This window comes from Phocoena phocoena, chromosome 5, assembly GCF_963924675.1.
Source record: "Phocoena phocoena chromosome 5, mPhoPho1.1, whole genome shotgun sequence".
NCBI classification, from domain to species: Eukaryota; Metazoa; Chordata; class Mammalia; order Artiodactyla; family Phocoenidae; genus Phocoena; species Phocoena phocoena.
Genome location: NC_089223.1, coordinates 111,663,572 through 111,685,192, shown reverse-complemented (window position 1 = coordinate 111,685,192; position 21,621 = coordinate 111,663,572). Strand labels below are relative to the sequence as shown.

The 21,621-nt window shown below is 42.7% G+C and overlaps 1 protein-coding gene across 1 annotated transcript in view; it reads right to left on the bottom strand.

Moving 5' to 3' along the window:
* Positions 1-21,621, bottom strand: part of ALPK1 (alpha kinase 1) — a 59,835-nt gene that overhangs the window by 12,002 nt on the left and 26,212 nt on the right. The window contains exons 3-7 of the mRNA XM_065877272.1: positions 9,574-9,772; positions 5,810-5,869; positions 3,649-3,735; positions 2,820-2,896; positions 1,849-1,944 (exon numbers count right to left, since the gene is read on the bottom strand). Coding sequence (XP_065733344.1) covers positions 1,849-1,944; positions 2,820-2,896; positions 3,649-3,735; positions 5,810-5,869; positions 9,574-9,772 — 519 coding nt within the window. The remainder of the gene's footprint in view (positions 1-1,848; positions 1,945-2,819; positions 2,897-3,648; positions 3,736-5,809; positions 5,870-9,573; positions 9,773-21,621) is intronic.

The following is a 21,621-nucleotide window of genomic DNA, read 5'->3' as shown; positions in this document are numbered from 1 at the left end:
TCATCACAAGCATTTCAGAACAGGGCCAAGAAAGAGTAAGTGGGTCAAAAGACCCCAGGACAGTGACTGTCCTTTCCCCCACACCCATACATCATCCATCCCCAACTCATACCGCAGAGAAGGCCTCATGTGTGCAAACATTCGCACTGCCTGCCTGTGCAAAGTAATTCAGACAAGTTTCTTTGGAGGATCATGCAGCTCTTTGTTCACAGAACTCTGCACATTTTGCAGTCAGATTCACTGATGATTTCTGCATTGTTCTTGTCAAAAAGCCCTTTAATGTACGATTTCACAGCAATTAAGATTGAATCATTTATTCCAGAAATATGTATTGAGTACCTCCATGTGCCAGGCACTGTTCTAGCCATGAAGGAGAGAGCAGACAGTGAGCCTGCAATAAGCTTATTTCCTGTTAAGGGGAGGAGATCAGTCAATACACAAAACAAGTAAAATGCATAGTATCTGAGATGGCAGCAAGTGTTCCAAAGGAAAATAAAGTGAGAAGAGGCTGAGGAGGTCAAAGGCGGAAGGGTAGTTTGCAATGTTAAACAGTCCTCAGAGACAACTTCACTGAACAAGGGGCATAACCCTTTTCCTGTGTTTTGGTCTGACAGCAAAAGCAACATTTTGCTAAGATTCAGATTGCTAGCAGCAAGCTGTATGTGTTCTTATGCTACACTAATTAGTACTGAGTACAGTTACTGTTGCTGCCTTGGTATTTTTTTTTAATAAATGTATTTTATTTATTTATTTATTTATGGCTGCATTGGGTCTTCGTTGCTGCGTGCAGGCTTTCTCTAGCTGCGGTGAGCGGGGGCTACTCTTCGTTGCGGTGCACGGGCTTCTCACTGCAGTGGCTTCTCTCGTTGCGGAGCTCAGGCTCTAGGCACATGGGCTTCAGTAGTTGAGCCTCGTGGGGTCTAGAGCGCAGGCTCAGTAGTTGTGGCACACAGGCTTAGTTGCTCCGCGGCATGTGGAATCTTCCCAGACTAGGGCTCGAACCCGCTCTGCAGCATGTGGGATCTTCTCGGACCGGGGCACGAACCCATATCCCCTGCATCGGCAGGCGGACTCTCAACCACTGCGCCACCAGGGAAGCCCCCTGGTATTTTTAAAAAAGCAATAATTGACGATACCGTTAAAAATCTCAATTTCAGCGCAGTGCAGGAGAGAAGTCAATGTCTGTGCAATGCTGCAAACTGCTTAGAGACCTGGCTTCTGCTCCCAGTTCTCTTTCTTACTGATTGTACAAGTTGCAGAGGTCACTTAGTTTCTCTGGACCTTAGTTTATTTTCCTCTAAAATGGGACTGACACATTTTGCTCTACCTACCTCATAGGTAGATGTGGTGTATGTGGATCATATACATACACACACACACTTTTTGAATTATAAAGCAATATACATATATTTGTAATCATTATTATCACAGATAAGAGCCTAAGCAAGTGACTGATGCTCCGATTTGAACAGATGGTAATTAAAGTCTTCAAGTTATTACGCCTTTACTTTGTCATTGAGATAGCCCAAGTGTAGAAACTGAATTCTGTGATAATTTGAAAGGAAATCATGGAGTTCAAAGCATTTATCACTTTGATTTCATTCATTCATTCATCCATCTTTTTTTCCCCGGTACCCTCTGTAGGTCTGGTACTGTGCTAGGTGCTGGGATAATAAAGCCAAACAGGACACCATAGGAACCGTCTCCAGGACTGCTCACATTACTTGAAGAGGGGAGACACCGTGCCGCCTGACTCCTGGAGACAGAACTAACCAAGCGCCCAAAATAATGTTGACCATTTTGCAGGTGATGCCACTCTGCACCGTGGTTTTGACAAGTGATAGTTACCAAGTTAATTTCAGGATTGCTTTTAAACTTTTCATAATCTTTCCTGCTCATGGAAACAAAGATATCTGCCAGTATACCTAGTGATGTGGAAATGCCCTGTAAGGAAACACAAACAAAACACAGATTAGGAATTCACAGTCAATTGTTGCTCTCATCTCAAGGCCTAAAGTCAATGATTAGCCTTCTAAATAAACCATTGCTTATTATTATTGCTATTGTTATTATGACACTGTGGATACTTCTCAACTGGATGTCACTGGGCTTGAGAGATCATCACATCCTGAGGACATGGGAGTAATGCAAACTCAGCTATTTCTTAGTTGGGCTTCACTGGATTGTCAACACTAACTTGTCCACACTGCTAGGCATTAATGAATTGGCCCAACCAAGAGTCCCCACACCCCATTCCACTTGTGCTGTTAAAAGGACTGTGGGCAGCAGTGCTGCTGACACAGCTTGGGAAGATGTATAACCCAAAGCTTCAATTAACAAGGAGAATATTCTCACAGAGTCACAGAGAATGCAAACATCAAGTAGGAAAGCAAATGTTGCTTCTCAATTTCTTGAATAAAGATGCTGCGTAAACAGTTAATCAAAGTCTTTTCCCATTCAACTCAAGAAAAATGATTTTACACATAAGCAACTTGACCACCTCAACTTTGCTATGGAATTAGGTAAAGGCTAAATATATAATAAAATAGGTATCAATAAAAATAAATGGATTGGTAGAAACAAATGCATAAATAGTTACAAATATATATAGAAATACTAAATATATACCAGGCGTCTAGCTGTGAATGAGGACGAGCAAGACACTAGAAGGAAGTTACCAAATGTTCCTGGTCTGACGCCTGTGTAGAATCAATAAAAATAGGACCAATAAAATTGATAACTGATAAACTGAATTGTGCCATAAGGAGATAATCTTTCAAAGACAAGTATAGGAAATGAGAAAATAAGCACTAGACCACCTTTTTATCTGGCTGAGGAAGTGTCAGATATCCTATGATTGAGGCCCATATTAACTCTGCTGCTTCGTACCACAACCCTGCAAAAAAGGAGATGGGACAAACTGCTAGTATCTGCGAGTATCTGTGCTCTTGTGTCAGAAAATACCTTTAAAAACTAATACAGAAAGAAGATTCATTGGATTTTGTTAAGAAAATATATGACTAGATTAGACTGACAGCAATCAGCAGATAGCAATCTGCTGGAAAAATAGCAATCTGTTTTTCCAGTTGGTTTAATACAGATAATTTTTCTCTTCACAGGGAAACAGTAAGAAATATTATATATTACATGTGTACATATAAGATATATTAATATAGAAATAATTTTCTCCATTATTTACAAGATAACAATTACCATCCTCTGTTAAATTTCAAATACATTAGTTTGCATTTTAAAATATAATTAGGGTCCTATAAACTTTGCTTGTAAAACTCAGGAATACCTTCCCAGGAACGAATGGGTAAGCTGTCAGGGTGGGTTTAGAATAAGGTGTCACTATATCGAACGGAGTCCTAATGAGCTGAGAGCCAGATGCCAGAAATAATACCGAGAATCCTGTGGTTAACAGTCATAATATACAACTGTAAATTTCTTTAACAGAACTCAACAGAAAAATATTTTGTTTTGTTAATGTTCATAATATTCCTGGCATCTTAAGTGTCATTCTCTTTTCCATAAGGAAACTAAGGGAAGTGGGGATGAACTGTATCAACCAGATACAATGAGAAAAGTCCATAGTAAAATCTTGTAGCCAGACTTGGTAAATGAGCCTTGAGAGGATGACTGTACCTAACTTTTGCAGAATTTGCCCTCTGATCTGTATGCAGACTGACTGCACCAGGACCTTGTCGCTTTCATTTCTGTACAGCCAGGTACCTACAATAAAGAGGAAAAAAAGAAAAGCATTTTTGGCCTTGAATTATTTTTTAAAATTAAAAAAAATTAATGTTTATTTATTTATTTATTTTGGCTGCACTGCTAAGCATGTGGGATATTAGTTCCCTGACCAGGGATCGAACCTGTGCCCCCTCCAGTGGGAGCACGGAGTCTTAATCACTGGACCTCCAGGGAAGTCCCTGGCCTTGAATTATTAAAGAAATAGCCTGGTGAAATAAAATGATTTTCATAGAAGCCTTAATGAACACATGTGATATAAATTCTGGAGACAATCTCTTCTTTGTATTTAGAATAAGGTCCATACTTCTTGCTGCAACCTATGAGGCTTCACAGGAACTGAATCCTGCCTGGTCTCTCCACCTCTCCCCGTTACCAACTGGGCTCTGCCATGCAGCTTCATTGTGTTCCTTATAATAGCAGCCATCTCCTGCTTCATGGTATCTGCACTTGCCATTCCCTCTACCTAGAGGGAGGGATTCCGCCCCCTCTAGCTCCTAATTCAGGGCTTATCCTCAATGCTATTGCCTCCAAGGCTTCCCCAGGTTAATTAACTACAGCGTCAACCGTCAACCCCACTGTCTTGTGGTTGCCTCATGCAGGGCGGGATCCATCCCATCCACCCAAAATTGGTTTGAATGTTGAAACTGATGGCTCTACACAGGCACTAAGAGTATATGAAAAGATTCAGTGCTCACATAATGAGCCTTTCTGAGGAGAGCAGGGAAGGCACCGAAGCTGGTCCGTTTGACTTAAGTGAAGGGAGTGGTGAGTGGCTTTTGTTTTTATTGTGATTAGGGTGTGGGTCTGGGGTAAAGGTTCCCACAGCTAGGCCAGGGTTTACTGATAAATGAGCTTTAAAAAAATCAGCCTGTTCAGATGTGGGGCAAAGAGGGAAGAAGCTGGGGCCTGACAGCTGCCAGTTGCTAAACATCAAAAATAAACTCAGACTCATTATTACATGCTCTTATTATTCTGTGTCACATCACCCTCCTTACTTTCTCCCTAGCTTTTAATCTGTGTGTGTGCGTGCGTGCGTGCATGTGTGTGTGTGGTGTAGAAGATGGGAAGTATGCATATTGTAGGTTAGTGATGGTGGTCACAAATGGGGGTATGTGGTCAATATCTGTTATTTCAAACTGCCTCCCCACTGGAAATGTCTACAAGTTTCAAGGAGCTCAAGACCTTATATCCAAGCATATTGAGCTTAAAAGTCGACAAGGAATTGTGTTCAATGTAATAGGAAACTTGTTGACTCAAGTGCCCAGAAATTCAGACAAGGTATCTGAGGCTTAAATTGTTACCCAACTATTAGGACTTTCTTCCTCTCATGTATGATTAAATATCAAAAGAAATCTATTTCAAAGTAAGTTTTTACTATAGCTCCTCTGTAGCAAAATAAAATTTATTTTCCAGACCCTTTAAATACATAAAACTGTAAGTGTATTCTCCTGAATTTATAGGCTCAATTTCCATTCACAATTCTTTTCAAAGCTGTAGCTGAGCCCTTTCGGAGGTCCAGGGAGTTACCTACCTTCACAGCGAATGTTGATTAGATAACACACTCTACAATAAAGCAGGGCGATATTAGAAGACTTGGTTGGGTTGTTTTTTGTTTTGTTTTTGTTTTTAAATAGAGAAAATGGAAACACAGAGAAGTAACCTGCTTGACCAAAGCCATTTCATTTATCAGTAGCAGAGCCAGTCCTAGGTAGTTCTGGGAACGTCTAGTGTATAGTAACTACCAGGTCATTACGTTTTATTTATTTATTTATTTATATTTATTTATTTATTTAGGCTGTGCTGGGTCTTCATGGCGGCGCACAGGCTTCTCTAGTTGCGATGTGCGGGCTTCTTTAGTTGCGGCATGCAGGCTCAGTTGCAGTATGTGGGATCTTAGTTCCCTGACCAGGGATCGAACCCTGGCCCACTGCATTGGGAGCGTGGAGTCATAACCACTGGACTACCAGGGAAGTCCCCACTAAGTTGCTTTTAAACTGGAACTCTGGTAGGGATGGAGGGTGAAGGTCATTGTGAAGATATGAGAGCACCTTACCTGTTGCTCCACTGTTGCTTATTAGACTGCTCAGGATATACTCTGCTTTTAAAAGTTTTCCTGAAAAGAAGCAACACATAATTAGTTATGAACATGTGCTTTAAATACTGCTGTTCATGCTCTAAGGTTAACACATTATAACGGGGAAACATTCTATTTTAAAATTTAAAATCAGTAACTACATCATACACAAAAGTGAAAAAGAAGAAGTTTTCAGGAAATGGTAAGGTGGGAAGTTGTACAGTATCTGAAATTGCAATTAAATTTATATACATGTACATACATATACACACACATATTCATTCATATGAATGAAAAATACATTCATATAGAGTAAGGCTTGAGAAGTAAAGGCAAACCTTTGTCAAAGGCTGTGTCTCCTTTTTGTGAAAACTATGCCTCCAGAAGTGGAGGAGAGTTGCCTGTGAATAGGTCTATTTACAGAATTATCAGGAAGGAATTATTTTAGGGGGTGGGTAGAGAGGTTCTTTGTAAACTTTTCATTTATTTCATTAACACCACGTAGGAGGGGCCTACACTATGGATGGCTGTTTTTCTGTAAGGAGGAAACTCAATCATTCATCCTTTTATCCATTTCTGCTCCCAGGTGCCTCTAAGCCCCATATGACCTGGCCCCTGGGACTTCTTTGACCTCTTCTCTTAGCATTCTTTCCCTCATCCTCACTCCTTCTACTTTGGTTACAGTGGCCTCCTGACTGCTCCTTGAATCTGCCAGGCTTGTTCCCATGTCAGGGCTTTTGTACTTATTTTAGTCTGGAATGCGTTTATTCCAGATATCTCCAAAGCTTGCTCCCTTCTCCTTCAGGTCTTTGCTCAAATGTCACTTCACTGTCTCATAAGGCCTTCCCTGACCACCCTATTTCAAAGTGCAGATACAGACATATACCTGACTGTGGTAGATTGTGATCCAAAGGAGGTCACAACAATATCTTCTATCCCACATGCTCTTCTGCAACGTGACCTTGCCATTCCTCCATCAAGAAGTGGAATCTATTTTCCTTCTCCTTGAGCCTGAACTGGCCCTGTGACCTGTTGTGACCAATCGATGTGGCAGAAGTGACACTGTGTACCTTTCTGGTCGGGACATTAAGAGATGCCTCTGGAGTGTGGGTGTTTCTCTACAGCATAATTTTGTACTTGACCTGCTAGGTCCCAGAAATTTCAGTCCTGAATTAATTTCTTCTTAATTACTTGCTGGGTGATTCCCTCTCTTGTGGGTAAATTCAGACTCCACACAGACATTTGGCACAGACTTGGGGTTTTTATTTCTTTACAGAGATTTTTTTTGGCCTCCACCTCAGAGCTTGGGCAGAGAATAAGCTTCCTCATCACCTCTCTGGGTGGGCTGGTAGAGCAGTTCAGTCCCATTTCATAGCTGTGCAAACCTTTAAGGATTCCAGCTTTATCCAAATATTTCACTCCACGTAGGCCCAAGGCCCTATCTCTTGTCCCTGCACAGGAATTAAAGTGGCAATCCCTTCCCCTAGGACTATATCCAAGTATAAATCTCTTTGGCTATAGTGTCAGGAGCAGTAGTCCACTATTCTGATTTTGAATGTCTTCTATGTTTCAAGCACTTAAAAAATATTTAATTCACGATATTTATGTACCATGAATTAAATATTTCGATATTTAATATTTAAGTGGGAGAAGATTCCACACTTGCTCAATCCTCCACGCTGATGGAACTGGAAGTCTGACTATTTAACTGTGGCTTGAAAGGTTTTGTCTCCTAATTTCAGGCAGGAGTGAGCTGGGCAGGCCCAGGGCATCCTCTCTTGCCTCTGAAATCCCACGACATTGAATGCTTGGACCTTTGGAATGGGTTTTGAGTGGATACCAGGATGGGCTGGGTCAAAGGGGAAAACAGGCAGACTGTGCTGTCCCTTCATATTATCTTTATTCCTTTCCCTTACCCCTTATAACATCGTACACACCTCTCCTTTCTCTATCCCAGGATTCCCAAATGCTGGGGACTGAGACCCCTTTTCACTGTACCTTGTTCTCTTTCCAGGACACCACCCCTGCCTTAAGTCCCCCTTTCTGGCTGAGAAACCCAGCGTACGTAGAGCCTCAAGAGATAACTGGGGGCAGAAGTTTACAGAGAAGCACTTTAACTCTGAGGCTGTGTCTGTTTTCTTGTGGCATTTCTGGTAGTATCTTTGAGGAAAAGACAACCCCAGCTGTTGCAGAATAAGATCTAGGACTTTTACCTTAGACATGTGATGTGCTGCTCATGATGGTATCAAGGCTTAATTGTCATCAGAAGAAAAAGTCTATACCACCTTAGTTAGAGGCATGAGAGGAACAATCAACTGAACAAGTGAAAAGATTATTTGGTTCTGTAAAGCAAAGCTATCAATGTGACTACTTACCACTTGACCTTGATTTCCATGTCACACTATAGCAAATCTGTGAATCTGTGTATCATGAAACATGCCTCAGTAACTGTTCCAAGTTCAATTTGATGAGAACCAACATTAGTTTGCCCACGCACGCCCGGCCCTCAACTTTCGGTTCCCCTAACAGAACGCTCTGCTCACACGTTATTCCATCTGATGCCATCAGAAGGCGTATTAGTGGTTAGGTTTTTCTCATACCCTCAACATGATAAACCCCAAACATTATAAAATGTCCCAAATCATGGACATTTGAAGTAAGAATTTTTTCCTAAGTTCAACTCTGTTGATGCAATTCCTTTAGAAAAGTAAATAATAAGATATGGGTACAATTTATGCACAGCTGCAAGGAATTGAGAGTGAATGAGCCTGGGCTTGTGAAAAGTTAACCTCCACAAGCCCATGTCTCTCATGGCCTTTTCTCTCTATCCCTCTCTGTGCTCAGTAACTGTCCCATTCATTACAGTTAGTACAGTTCCTTTTCAAAGGAAATGAAGTAGTTAAAAGATATTTTAACTTCTTCAAGGCCAGAGTTATTAAAACAATAGCAATAGCTAAACCAATTTAAAAAACGAGCCAGTCCTGTTTCTGGGACAGGCAACTTGCATTCTATTTTCATCCTTTATCCTTTCACTCTTGGAAAAGAGAACAGTAGGCTACAAGTTTCTAAACCTCATGGTTATCAGTAATTTAAATAATTCAAGAATTCTATGAAAGTGAACTTTGCTGTAACACATAGCAGGCCCCTCTCCCCTCCAGTCCCCCTCTACATTACAGCCTAAGTTAGAATGTCAGCCTCATTTTTCATTTTATTCAAAGTGACAGAAGGAAAAAAAAAAGATACTTTAAGGCCTAATCAGGTACTGTACTGGTGTTCCATGTGATGGAAAAATATCTCAAATTACTTCAGTGGGTTTGTCAGGTCTATTGTTAGCATAGTCAAGTGGCCCTACAGAAAGGAGACTGGAGAGCTAAGAGAAAATAGTAGAATTCTAATCTGATTTTTAAAGGCTGCTGGTCAGAAGTATAGCAATTCAGATACCCCTGTTTGAAAGCAGCAGGACAGATTTGTTAGACGACAAAAGCTCCAATTAGTATTTTCCACCCCCTTTCACAATTTTCTCTATTGCTCTTGGCTCTGAAATCCTTTATGCCAGGGCCTTTGTGCTGGCTAGAGGCAGGGGGAAGGGCAAGGCGGCGGGCTGGCGGGAGCGCCGGCGGCTACAAAAGAAGGCCCGAGGGCCCCGGTGCCCGCCGTCCCCGCGGAAGTCAAGGAGCCCCGAGGAAGGTGAGTCCCAGACGGGACGACTCCGGGACGAGGAGGGCCAGCAGGAGGGAGCCTACCTGAGTGCATCGAGATTCGGGCTTGGCGAATAACCACCTGCGGGGCAATTGGCGTTGCTGGCTGCAGCTTGTGCAGCCCTTGGGCGACCTGCAGGAGTTCGCCCGAGACGTCGAGCCCGTACAGGAACCGGTCGCTCAGGAACACAATGGCAGCTGCGGTGGCATACTCCCGGGCGAGGATGGAGGCTTTCAGGGACGCCTGAATGAAAAGAAATAAAGTCGGACAGAAAAGAAGGCATTCTTGGGACCAGTAGTCTTCTAGGTATTATTATCAAAACAAGAACAACAACAAAACCTAGAGCTAGGAGAGGAAACAGTACGCTACTGAACAAAAAGCTAATAATAATGATAATAATAACGATAATGAAAAGTCCAATTCATTTGTGGGATAAAATAATATTTCTTTCACTCCATTTTCCCTATTACATTTCTAATATTATACATGTAATAAATGCATATTTCTTGTTATGAAAAAATTCAAACACCAAGTAAAAATTAAAAGTGCCCCTTTGTTTTTTTCTGACACCTTACCTTATTTTTTCCCTTCCACAAATTTCATTCTCATTCTTCCTGTTAATGGTTTCCCAGAGATCCTTCCAGAACTTCCTCTACCCTTTTCTGTTTATTTAGACATTAATTGATTCTTTGTCCTACCTTGCCTTCTCTCTCTCTCCTTTCTCATTTTCTCCCTCTATTTTTCTTTTCTTTTTTCTCTTTCTTTTCCTTGCTTTCTCCCTCCCTCCCTCCCTCCCTCCCTTCCTAAATGGCATTACACTAGACATATTCTTTTGCTACTTGATTTTTTCGGTCATCATAACATCTAGAAGTTTCCATGTCAGTTCATAATATTCTGCTTCATTTATTGCCTCTATTTTAATTAAGAAGAAATATAGGGGCTTCTGCGCTGGTGGCGCAGTGGTTGAGAGTCCGCCTGCCGATGCAGGGGACACGGGTTCGCGCCCCGGTCCAGGAAGATTCCCACATGCCACAGAGTGGCTGGGCCTGTGAGCCATGGCCGCTGAGCCTGCGCGTCCAGAGCCTGTGCTCCGCAACGGGAGAGTCCATGGCAGTGAGAGGCCCGTGTACTGCCAAAAAAAAAGAAGAAATATAGACTTCTAGACAATATTTTATATTTGTTTAATATGATTATGTTTAGTTAATGAATAAAATAAGAAAAAAACAGACATGAAATGAAAGTATAAAGAGTGAGAAGTAGAGATAAATGAGGCAAACTTTTATGGAAAAAATCACCTTTTGGCCTCTTAAGGTATTATACAAAAGACATTGAAAGTCACGCAGCTGTTAGCATAAATGAGTTTACCACCCACCAGTACTTTCTCCATTTGCTAAACTATATCAAGCAGAGTTTTTTCTGGGCATGTTAGCTCACGTATGAAGCCTAGAAAGGCATTGTAAGCACTGCCCATTCTCCTACCACAATCTTATCGTACAAGCATTGCTTTCTTCACCACATAAGTACTAACACTTATTGGGCAAAACCAGGTGCCAGGCACAGTGCTAAGAGCTTTATATGTATTAATTTACTCGATCCTCACAACAATCCTAAGAGGCAGGTTCTATTTATTTAAAGGTCAAAACCAATATTTTAATCATCCAGTTGAATCACTCCTCCCATTCTTACTCCTAGAATCCTATTTCTTTTCATTTATACCTTGCCTACCGAGAACCAGCACAATAATCCTTCTCTTATCAAACTGATGCTTTCTTAACTTGTTAAGGGTTTTAACCTATCGCTGTGTTTTTTAAGTTTGAAAAGTGATAATGTGCTCTTGTATTTATCCTTTTGTTCTTAGTTGATCACTACTGAAACTGTGATAGTGATGCCAATTGTTAGGGGAATACCTCTTCTCTCCTTTGATGTTTCCTTCCACGTGAAGGGAGCTCAAGTACTGTAGCACTCCTGGCCTCTCTCTACTCCGTTACCCACTCTGTCCCAGGAGAGGTGGACTACACTGATAAGAAAAATTGGGAAGAAGAAACTGGGTATGCATGGCTTAGCTCCTCTCTTTTTTCTTTTGAGAATGAGTTGTCTAAAGGAAACAGGGATTCTTCTCTGCTCTTCTATATCAGAAAGCCACCCTATATGGGGTGTTCTGCTTGGCCCAGTAATTTCTGTGACTGAATGGGGAAGTCAACATAATTCTGGGGTTCATCTAGCAGACCCCCTTGTTCTAATACCAAGCTATATCTTTCAATTTAGACTTTGTCAGAATTAAAGGTAATATTTAATCTCTTGTCTGCCTAACTCCCCTTTTGTTTTATATCTTAGTTTGCTCCAGGAGGAGAAGAGGGGTGTTAGTTACCCCAACATTAATCACTGCCTGACACACTGTAACCCTTTCTAAGGGAAACTGCTCTGCCCACAGCCACTGCCTTTGAAGCAGCAATGTATTTGCTACTTGACCTTGATCCCCTCTCCCCATCTTACCACCAGCTCAAGGCTAACCTAAGAGTACCCACCTGACACTTGGCCCATGACTCTGTGGCCTGGCTTGAAAAATGAACTTATTGATCTGAACTAAGAAGGATAGAAAAAATTTTCCAGTTGTTGCAGGATGGGAAGAAGCAGAGAGTAGAGTGTAGCTAAGCTACATTTATAGACGACACCAGAGTGAAGATCCAAGAATATGACTCCAAAGCCACCTTTTCACAAGTGCTGTTCTTAGAGCTACAGGTTTCCTTTATTGCTCCATGTGTGTCTTCATAACAATGTACACTCCATTTTATGAGTTTTCTTGTGTGAGCCTCTGTTTTACCCAACCAAAAAAGCCTAACTAAAACTGAAATGCTCAAAACTGCAATTGAGGTTTGTCAAATAAACTATCAATCTGAAAAACACAAGTTTTAAAATGAGAACATGTCAGTCATTTGACATTCATGAAATGTAAACTTAAAGATGGAATAGGAAATTGATGATTTTATGTATGCCCAGCTCTGTTGAATAAGGACAGTCTCTGATCAAGAGTCCTTTCTATGCTAGCTACACATAAATACAGCCCTTTGGTTTGCAACCTCAGCTGCCATCTGTAGAACTTGCAGCTTCTGCCACTGCCAGCCTCCCTTAAACCTTTCTTTGAAACAGCATCTCTATTCCTGTCACCCTGCTCATGACTATGTACCCTGTGGAGGGTACTCAGCAAGCCAGAGTGAGTCTCCTCTCTTTGAGGTACATGCTTCATGTTTAGTTCTGCTCTCTATTCTCACAGGTGCCTCACTTCAGTTTTGGGGTAACTGTTTAGAGGCCGGTCAATTCTCTAGGGCTGATTCTCCACCCTTTCCTCCCTGATAATAATGGTTTCCATCTTCGTAGTACCATCTAGTTTATGAAAAACGTTCACACAAATGAACTCATTTAAATCTCTAGTAACTACAAAATCTAAGTAAGATAAGGAAACCGTGGCTGAGAAGTTGACTTTCCAAAGGGTCAGGGTGAGGCAGGAAGGAACTCGTCTCTATCTTTTTTTTTTTCTTTTCTATTGTGGTAAAAAGCACAGAACGTAAAATTTGCCATCTCAGCTTTTTTTAAGAATGGCGTTCAGTAGTGTTAGGTATAGTCACATTATTGTGAATTAGATCTTCAGGACTTTTATATCTTGCAAGTATGAAACTTGATACAACAACCCTTTCTCCCTTCTCCCTAGCCCCTGGTAACCACAATTTTACTTTCTGTTTCTATGAAGTTGACTATTCTAGGTAACTCATATAAGTAGAATCATATAGTTTTTGTCTTTCTGTGACTGGCCTACTCGACTTAGTATAAAGTCCTTAAGGTTCACCTGTGTTGTAGCATGTGAAAAAATTTCCTTCCTTTTAAATGATGAATAATATTCCATTGTATGTATATACCAATTTTTGTATGGATGAATCTATACCCATTCATCTGTCAATGGACATCTGGGTTGCTTCCACTGCTTAGCTATTGTGAACAGTGCTGCTATGAACAAGGGTGCGCAAATATCTCTTTGAGGCCATGCTTTCAATTCTTTGAGATATATACCTAGAAATAGGATTGCTGGATTAAATGGTAGTTATATTTTTAATTTTTTGAGGAACCACCATACTGTTTTCCACAGAGTTTACACCATTTTACAATACCACCAACAGTGCACAGAGTTTCAATTTCTTTACATCCTCAGCTAATACTTGAGGAACCCAAGTCTCTCAAGGGTCAGTTTTTCTTCTGCTTTCCACCTGTGTCTGATGAAGGTGATTTTGAGTAGGGCCTAATTTGGGCACAGGAATCTGGGTCTTTGTAGCTCGGGCTGAACTCACCACTCACTGAGTCCAAACAGTGGTTCTAAGGAACCTGTATCCCTTATTATGATAAAAAAAAATTATAAGAAAAAAAAAAAAACAGGGACAAATAAAAACAAATCCCAATTGAAAAGAGTGTTCTTGTTATGTGTTTAAAAATAAGAGAAAGAAAGGAAAACCTTCCAGGAGATGGCCTTTAATTTCAGCATTTTGAAATTCTCTAGTGAAAGTTGGTACCAAAGGACCAAATGATAATTTGGTGATTAGCTGGGGATTACTCCAACTGGGAATTTCTTACACAGAGCTGAAAGCACGCTCTACAAGTCTAGTGAGGTGGTCTTCCCAAGTTGAGGAGATGGAGCTTCTAGGAGTCTGTAGAGGCTAAGGTGGCCAGGGTTCACAGAGCAGAGAACCAGAAGGAGAGAGCTGCACAAAGCAAGAAGTCCAGAGGTCTGCAGAGGGTCCCTTCTGAGTCTCCAGCAAAACACTACTGATCAGCTCATGTATGAAAAGACACCACCCAAGGCCGGGGAAAGAACCACCTGAAAGGGGCAGAGGAAACAATCCCCAAGCCTCATGTAGTTTGTTTCTACCAGCCATAGTAGGAAATCATGTCATTCACAGGGCAGGGGGTAGAATATTCAGAAGGGTATTGCTTCAGTAGTGAGACAAAATTAACCTCAGAGGAAGATGGCTCTTGGCCCACTCTGAAAGTTTAGAAGCAAGCATGGCATGGATCAAACTACTTCCTAACTTCACTGAATTCCAGAACAAGGTTCAAGAATATTTATAGGCACCCAAATTATCTGCCATATGATAAGGTAAAATTTATAATGTTTGGCATCCAGTCAAAAATTACCAGGCATGGAAGAAGCCTACACTAAAAAGAAAAAGAAATCAATAGAAACTGAACCCCGAATGACAGTTTTAACTGTATTTTATAAGTTCAGGAAGGTAGGGTAAAAATTAGGTGGGATTAGGGACATGGGAGATATAAAAAATGATCCAAATCTAACTTCTAGAGATAAAAAAAATGTCTGAGATGAAACCACAGGTATCTGGACTGTGTCCAAGGTCCTCCATTTGCTTGCCTCCTAGTCTCAGACTCCTAGTCCTAGAGAGAGTCTCCTAGTCCTAGGAGACTAGACTCCTAGTCCTAGACTCTCTTAGTCTCAATTTCCTCATCTGTGATATGTGGATAGTACCTATTTTCAGTGCTGTTTTAGGATTAGAGGAAATGTGGGTCAAATGTTCAGCACAGAGCCTGGCACATTGTGGGTGCTTAATAAATGAAGAGGAACACTACGAAAAAAAATAGGAAAAAAGAATTCCGTTCACGTGCTCCCATTCACCTGTATGATAAAATAACAACAAGCAAAGACAGGCTCCTAAAAGAAATGTCAGTGGAATTTTCAACAGAGTAAAAAGGAAATAACAGATCATGCATATAACATCTCTAAGGTTTATCTCAGAAAATGGTGAAACCTCTCATTTAATTTCTTCTCTTCACTAAGTCTAAGGACTGATGTTACTGGAAGCTGAGGAAAAAAAAAAAAAAGGAAAATGAGCAGGCTCTATGGCAACTGGTGAAGGAAAGCTGGTTCTTGAAAGGGAGGCTTCTTAGCGTGCACGTGTGAGTTGCTTTTGGCTGTCGCCAATGGAGGAATCCCTCCCGAGCACCTGTAAAGGATGCCACAAACACCCCATTCTGCATCCTGCGTGAACACGCCATATATTTGAGCAGAGAACATTCCCTCATCTATTTTTCCCCCTTCTACTCTTAATAGTTTGAAGCACAAAGCCTGAGAGAGGGTGACCTGCCAGACAAAGGCCCTTTGAGTTCCTTGGAAAAGTAGAGTTGGAGGAGGATGGAAGGAATCCAAGTGGCCCTATTATTTCCACTTGCACTAATTAGACATTTTTCTGTCAGCTATTGAGCACTGCTGAGAGGCCAAACTCACTGAATTCATTTCTAAAGTGTTTACAGAAGTTTGCATCTGTTTGTGTCTCTTCAGGAGGAAAATAAGCACTTCAATAGCATTGTGGAAAATCTAAACGAAGCATCCTATTCTGGAGGACCTGGCATCCCCGCAGCTGCATAATTTGACTCTGTTCAGGGCCCGAACCTCTCGCATCTCTCTCCAAAACCTAACGACGCAAAATGCAGAGAAGTCAACTCAGGGGAATCTTTTCTTTCTTGTCATTGTCTTTCCTCTCCCTCTTTTGAAACGGTGGCCTGCTGTGCACTACATACAGATTTAGGTGGGTATCATTCTTGCAGCCCCTCTCTCGTGTTTCCACCAGCACTCTGAGAAATTAATACCCACTTTCATTTGTTGCCAAGTGGGGGGATAGTAAATTCCTCAGCAGCGAAGCAGAATACATCACCATCCTGGGAATCTCCCCCAAATGTACACCGGGGGAGAACTCTGACTTCAGAAAGGGAGGAATGAAAGGAGGCCCAAGTGTGTGGTAGGGAAGGATGCTAAAGAGAACGTTTCCCTACATGGTAAAATGTGCCTGGGGTATGCACAATTAGATTAACATGAAAGAGAGTCCCTTTCCCTCCCCCACTCCCCCCAAAAGAAAGAAAACAACACAAAAACCCTAACCCACTGACTACGTGGCAATGCCTTTGAAATGCATATTGGTCTACGTGGTATTTGATTCAGGATTCTTTTTGTTTGGGTTTTTAGACCCACGACTGACCTGCCATCACAGAGGGCTCAAAAATATAATCTTTTAAGATGGTGTCACAGTAACAGAATTTTAGTGATGGAACCAACATAGGATAACTCAAGATAAAAAAAAAAAAAAAGGAATTCTATTTTATTATCTTTCCTCAGAGGCTGACTTAGGAAGCTTGTCCCAATAGCCACTGAATTGTGGCTTTTCTTCCTGAATGAACCTGTTTAAATAAAAATATATGGATACAGACAAGGGAGTGTGTATGCTGGAGCTCTTAAGAAACAGGCTCACAAATGTGCACACACACACACCACAGTTTTTTCACATCTGTTTTCGGGATGGGAAATATGGGGTCCTAATTGAGTTTATGGCACAAAGGGAACTTCATGGCGAGGAAGCTGAGTCAGGTGGTAAGGGAATTAAACTCCACAATGAGATTTCAATACGCAGATGATTGAAAAAATGCGAAAGAGCCTTTTCTAAGGGCTTTTACTGAACAGCAGCAGGAAAAGTGTGTGCTGTTTTCATGGCTCCTGGCATTAGTGCTAGCCCCTCCCAACGCTGAGCATCAAGTTTGGGTCCCAGCTATGGGTTCAAAGCCACGATGTGTTCACAGCAATGACAATGGCAGCTGTTCTCAAGGGGGGCTGGGTGAGGGGACTCAGAACAGAAGCCATCTGGCATTGCAATTGGCAGGCGCAGTGTAAGGGGAAATTATTGCTGCATAACAAATTGGGAGATAGGAAAAAGGCAGGGGAAAGGGAGGGGGGAAGTGTCCTGAGGTGAGGAATTAGCCGAATAAACAAATGAAAAGTGACTGAGGGCTGCATAGTTATATATCAACAATAAGGCAGAGTAAGAGTCAACTGATCAAACTGGACTACTCAAGGTCAAGGGAAGACCAAGCACAGCATGCACCACGTTTGTCCACCCACCGAAACGTGAGGAGGAGGAGAGGAAAAAACCTGAACCTTTTTACAGTTTATGTTCAGGGCCTGTTAACATTTCACCAATCTTTCCTTCATTTTACCAGTGGGGCATGCAGATTCAATCTCTTTCCAGAAATAGTTATAACCTTTCTCTCAATCTCAATACCTAAAGATAATAATTTGGATCATCTATCCCTGCTTTCTTACCCTCCCTCTCTAAAATCTACCGTGAATGGAGTTGGGCTGTCTGTTAAAAGAACGAGAAAGCAGTATCAAAACAGAGCCCACCCACCCAGGATCCTGGTGAGCCTCACGGCCCCGGGTACTGTGGACCTGCGTGTCTTACCTTTCTTCTGGACTCCAGGTTGCTACAGCCACCATGGTGATTTCAGCATCCACACTGATGACTCACCCAGCACGCTGGTCTCTCTTGCCATGGCCTCCTTATCTCCAAGGATCTTGTTCTACACTTAAGCTTAGCCACTCTCATTGTCAGTCACTTTAGAACTTGCTACTTTGGTGGCATCACAATCAGAATCGCAATTCCAGCATTTGATTCTTTAATCTTTACCTCTTATTCTCCCAGCTCCCTTCCTGGATAGCCCAACTCCAGTAATTCTGCAACCCTTTGGGGACACCCACACTATCTGCTGACCTTACTGGGGTTTTTTTTGTGTGTGTGTGCTATGCCATCAATCCCTCATGTCCTCACTTGCCTTTTTAAATTCCATGGTGCATCAACATAGCAACTTTTTAATAAGCATTCTTTGCTCCTTTGCTGCTTTCAACTTCTATCATATTTGTCTGGCAATTCTGACCATGTTTATTGTTAAGGAAAAATGTTGGCCTCGTATAAGAATCCCCTAGGTAGGCTTTTAAAAATCCAGATGCCCAGATGGCACCCCAAGCCTGTTAAATCAGAAACTCTGGAAGTGTACCCAGGCATGTTTCTCTAAACGATGCCCAGGTGATACCGATGACCCCCAGGTGATTCCCATGATTCTAGAGTTGAGAACCCGGGAGCTAGCCTGACCTTTAGCCTCTTACCCCACCCCTCACTCCTCCTCCCTACTGGGGGTGGAGTGAATTATCTGATGGGAGTAGCATATCTGGCTCAGACCTTCCTCTTTCCTCTCTTCAAGTCTTCCTTCCTGTTCTACAGTAAGGGAAGGGGCCTGCCAGCGACAAGATGTATCTGGAGTGAAGAATTTTCCAACCCACTTGTCTGAAAACCTAAAGCTACATTCTCCTATCTGTTTTAGAATAATAAAGGTTGCTCTTTTGCATCTATCTTTCAGTTGGTTCTGAACACAGGAGGGGAAGATGAATATTATTTATTGTCACTTAATATTTTCAAATTATATGTAATTCTCTGCCTAATCTGAGCTTCTACCCAAGCAAGTGAATGTGGCTGGAGAAAAACACACAACCATAACACTTTAAATTTATGACCATGACCTGAGGCTGGCCCTTAGCATGGCCTAACAACCCAGCTACTATTATACTTCTGCTCTCCTCTCCAGCTGCCACAGCCCCTTTAACCTCCTCACACTCAGCTGATGACCTGGCTTCTTATCTCACTAAGGAAACAGTCAGTGAGATGACATCTTCCTTATTCTCTTACCCAAATCTGCCAACCCTCTTGTACTGTAACCCATGTGTCCTCCCTACTTTCCTATTGGCATGTTTAAGGCCAACCCCCCACTTAAATACTCAATTCTATCCTGCCTTCTTTACTCTAGGACATTATGCCTGTAAATACTTTCTTTCACTTCTGCATCATTAATTTCCTCATCTCTACTGGATCATTCTCATCAGCATACAAACATTACAATATCTTCCATCTTAAAAAGTCCTCCCTTAACCACATATCTCTGTCTTAGTCCTTTCAGGCTGCCATAACAAAAATGCCATAAACTGAGTGGTTTATATAACAACAGAAATTTATTTCTCACAGTTCTGGGGATCGGGAAGTCCAAGATCAAGGAACCGGCAGATTCCATGCCTGGTGAGGGTCTGCTTCCTGGTTCACAGATGGCATCTTTTCTCCATGTCTCTCTGGGACCTCTTTTATAAAGGCACTAACCCCATTCATGAGGGCTCTGTCCTCAAGGCCTAATCATCTCCCAAAGCACCCCCTCCAAAACCATCACCTTGAGGGTTAGGATTTCAACCTATGAATTTGGGAGGTAAGGATACAAATATTCAGTCCACAGCATTCTGCCTCCAGCACCTGTCCCACTTCTCTGTCCCTCTTTACAGCCAATCTCAAGAGTTGTCTAAACTCAGTCTTTGCTTCCTCACCTCCCACTCTTTCTTAAATCTATAGCTTTCATCCCCAGCACTCCACTGAACCCATTCTTTTCTAGGTTGCCAACAACCTCCAAACCCAATGACCATTTATTAATCCTCATCTTATTCAAACTCCCAGAACCATTTGGCTGTGACAATCAATCCCTCTTTTTTTATTCATGTGACTTCTGGCATTTCACACTCTCCTGCTTTTCTTCCTACCTCATTGGCTGCTCACTCTACTTTGCTGGAGCATCCTTCTTTTCCAGCCTCTGAATGTTAAAGCCCTAGGATTCAGTCCTAAGATGGCTTCCCTTCTCTAGCTACATTCACTTAGACTGTCCCATGGCTTCAAATATCACTTCTGTTGACAATCCCAAATTTAATACCATCCTGAGTCTCTTTCCTGCAATGCTGCCTGGTGTATGAAATTGCCTAGACAATAAATAGCCCAATGTGGATGTCAGTTAGGTATCTCAAACGTACCATGTTTAAAACAAAACTCTTTATTTTCTCTTCCATACTTGCTTTTCCATCTCAGTAATGACAACTCATCCATTCATTTGCTGAGGAACAAAACTTCAGAGGTTTCATTCTAAGTTTGTGGCTCTTCTCCTTCTCTCATACTCTACATCTAATCCATCAGCAAATGCTGTTGGCTCTACCTTTAAAACATGCACAGGATCTGGAGGAGCTTCAAGATGGCAGAAGAGTAAGACGCAGAGAACACCTTCCTGCCCACAAATACATCAGAAATACATCTACATGTGCAACAACTCCTACAGAACACCTACTGAACGCTGGCAGACCTCAGACCTCCCAAAAGGCAAGAAACTCCCCACGTACCGGGGTAGGGCAAAAGAAAAAAGAACAAACAGACAAAGAATAGGGACGGGACCTGCACCTCTGGGAGGGAGCTGTGAAGGAGGAAAGGTTTCCACACACTAGGAAGCCCCTTCGCGGGTGGAGACTGCAGGTGGCGGAGGGGGAAAGCTTCGGAGCCGCGGAGGAGAGCGCAGCAACAGGGATGCGGAGAGCAAAGCGGAGATTCCCACACAGAGGATCGGTGCCGACCAGCACTCACCAGCCGAGAGGCTTGTCTGCTCACCCGCCAGGGCGGGCGGGGCTGGGAGCTGAGGCTCGGGCTTCGGTCGGAGCGCAGGGAGAGGACTGGGGTTGGCGGCGTGAACACAGGCTGAAGGGGTTAGTGCGCCACAGATAGCCGGGAGGGAGTCCGGGAAAAGGTCTGGAGCTGCCGAAGAGGCAAGAGACTTTTTCTTGCCTCTTTGTTTCCTGGTGCGCGAGGAGAGGGGATTCAGAGCGCTGCTTAAAGCAGCTCCAGAGACGGGCACGAGCAGCAGCTAACAGCGTGGACCCCAGAGACGGGAATGAGACGCTAAGGCTGCTGCTGCCGCCACCAAGAAGCCTGTGCGCGAGCACAGGTCACTATCCACACCCGCCTTCCGGGGAGCCTGTGCAGCCCGCCACTGCCAGGGTCCCAGGATTCAGGGACAACTTCCCCGGGAGAATGCACGGCACGCCTCAGGCTGGTGCAACGTCATGCTGGCCTCTGCCGCCGCAGGCTCGCCCCGCATCCATACCCCTCCCTCCCCCCGGCCTGAGTGAGCCAGAGCCCCCGAAGCAGCTGCTCCTTTAACCCTGTCCTGTCTGAGTGAAGAACAGATGCCCTCCGGCGACCTACACGCAGAGGTGGGGCCAAATCCAAAGCTGAACCCCGGGAGCTGTGTGAACAAAGAAGAGAAAGGAAACCTCTCCCAGCAACCTCAGGAGCAGCGGATTAAGTCTCCACAATCAACTTGATGTACCCTGCATCTGTGGAATACCTGAATAGACAATGAATCAT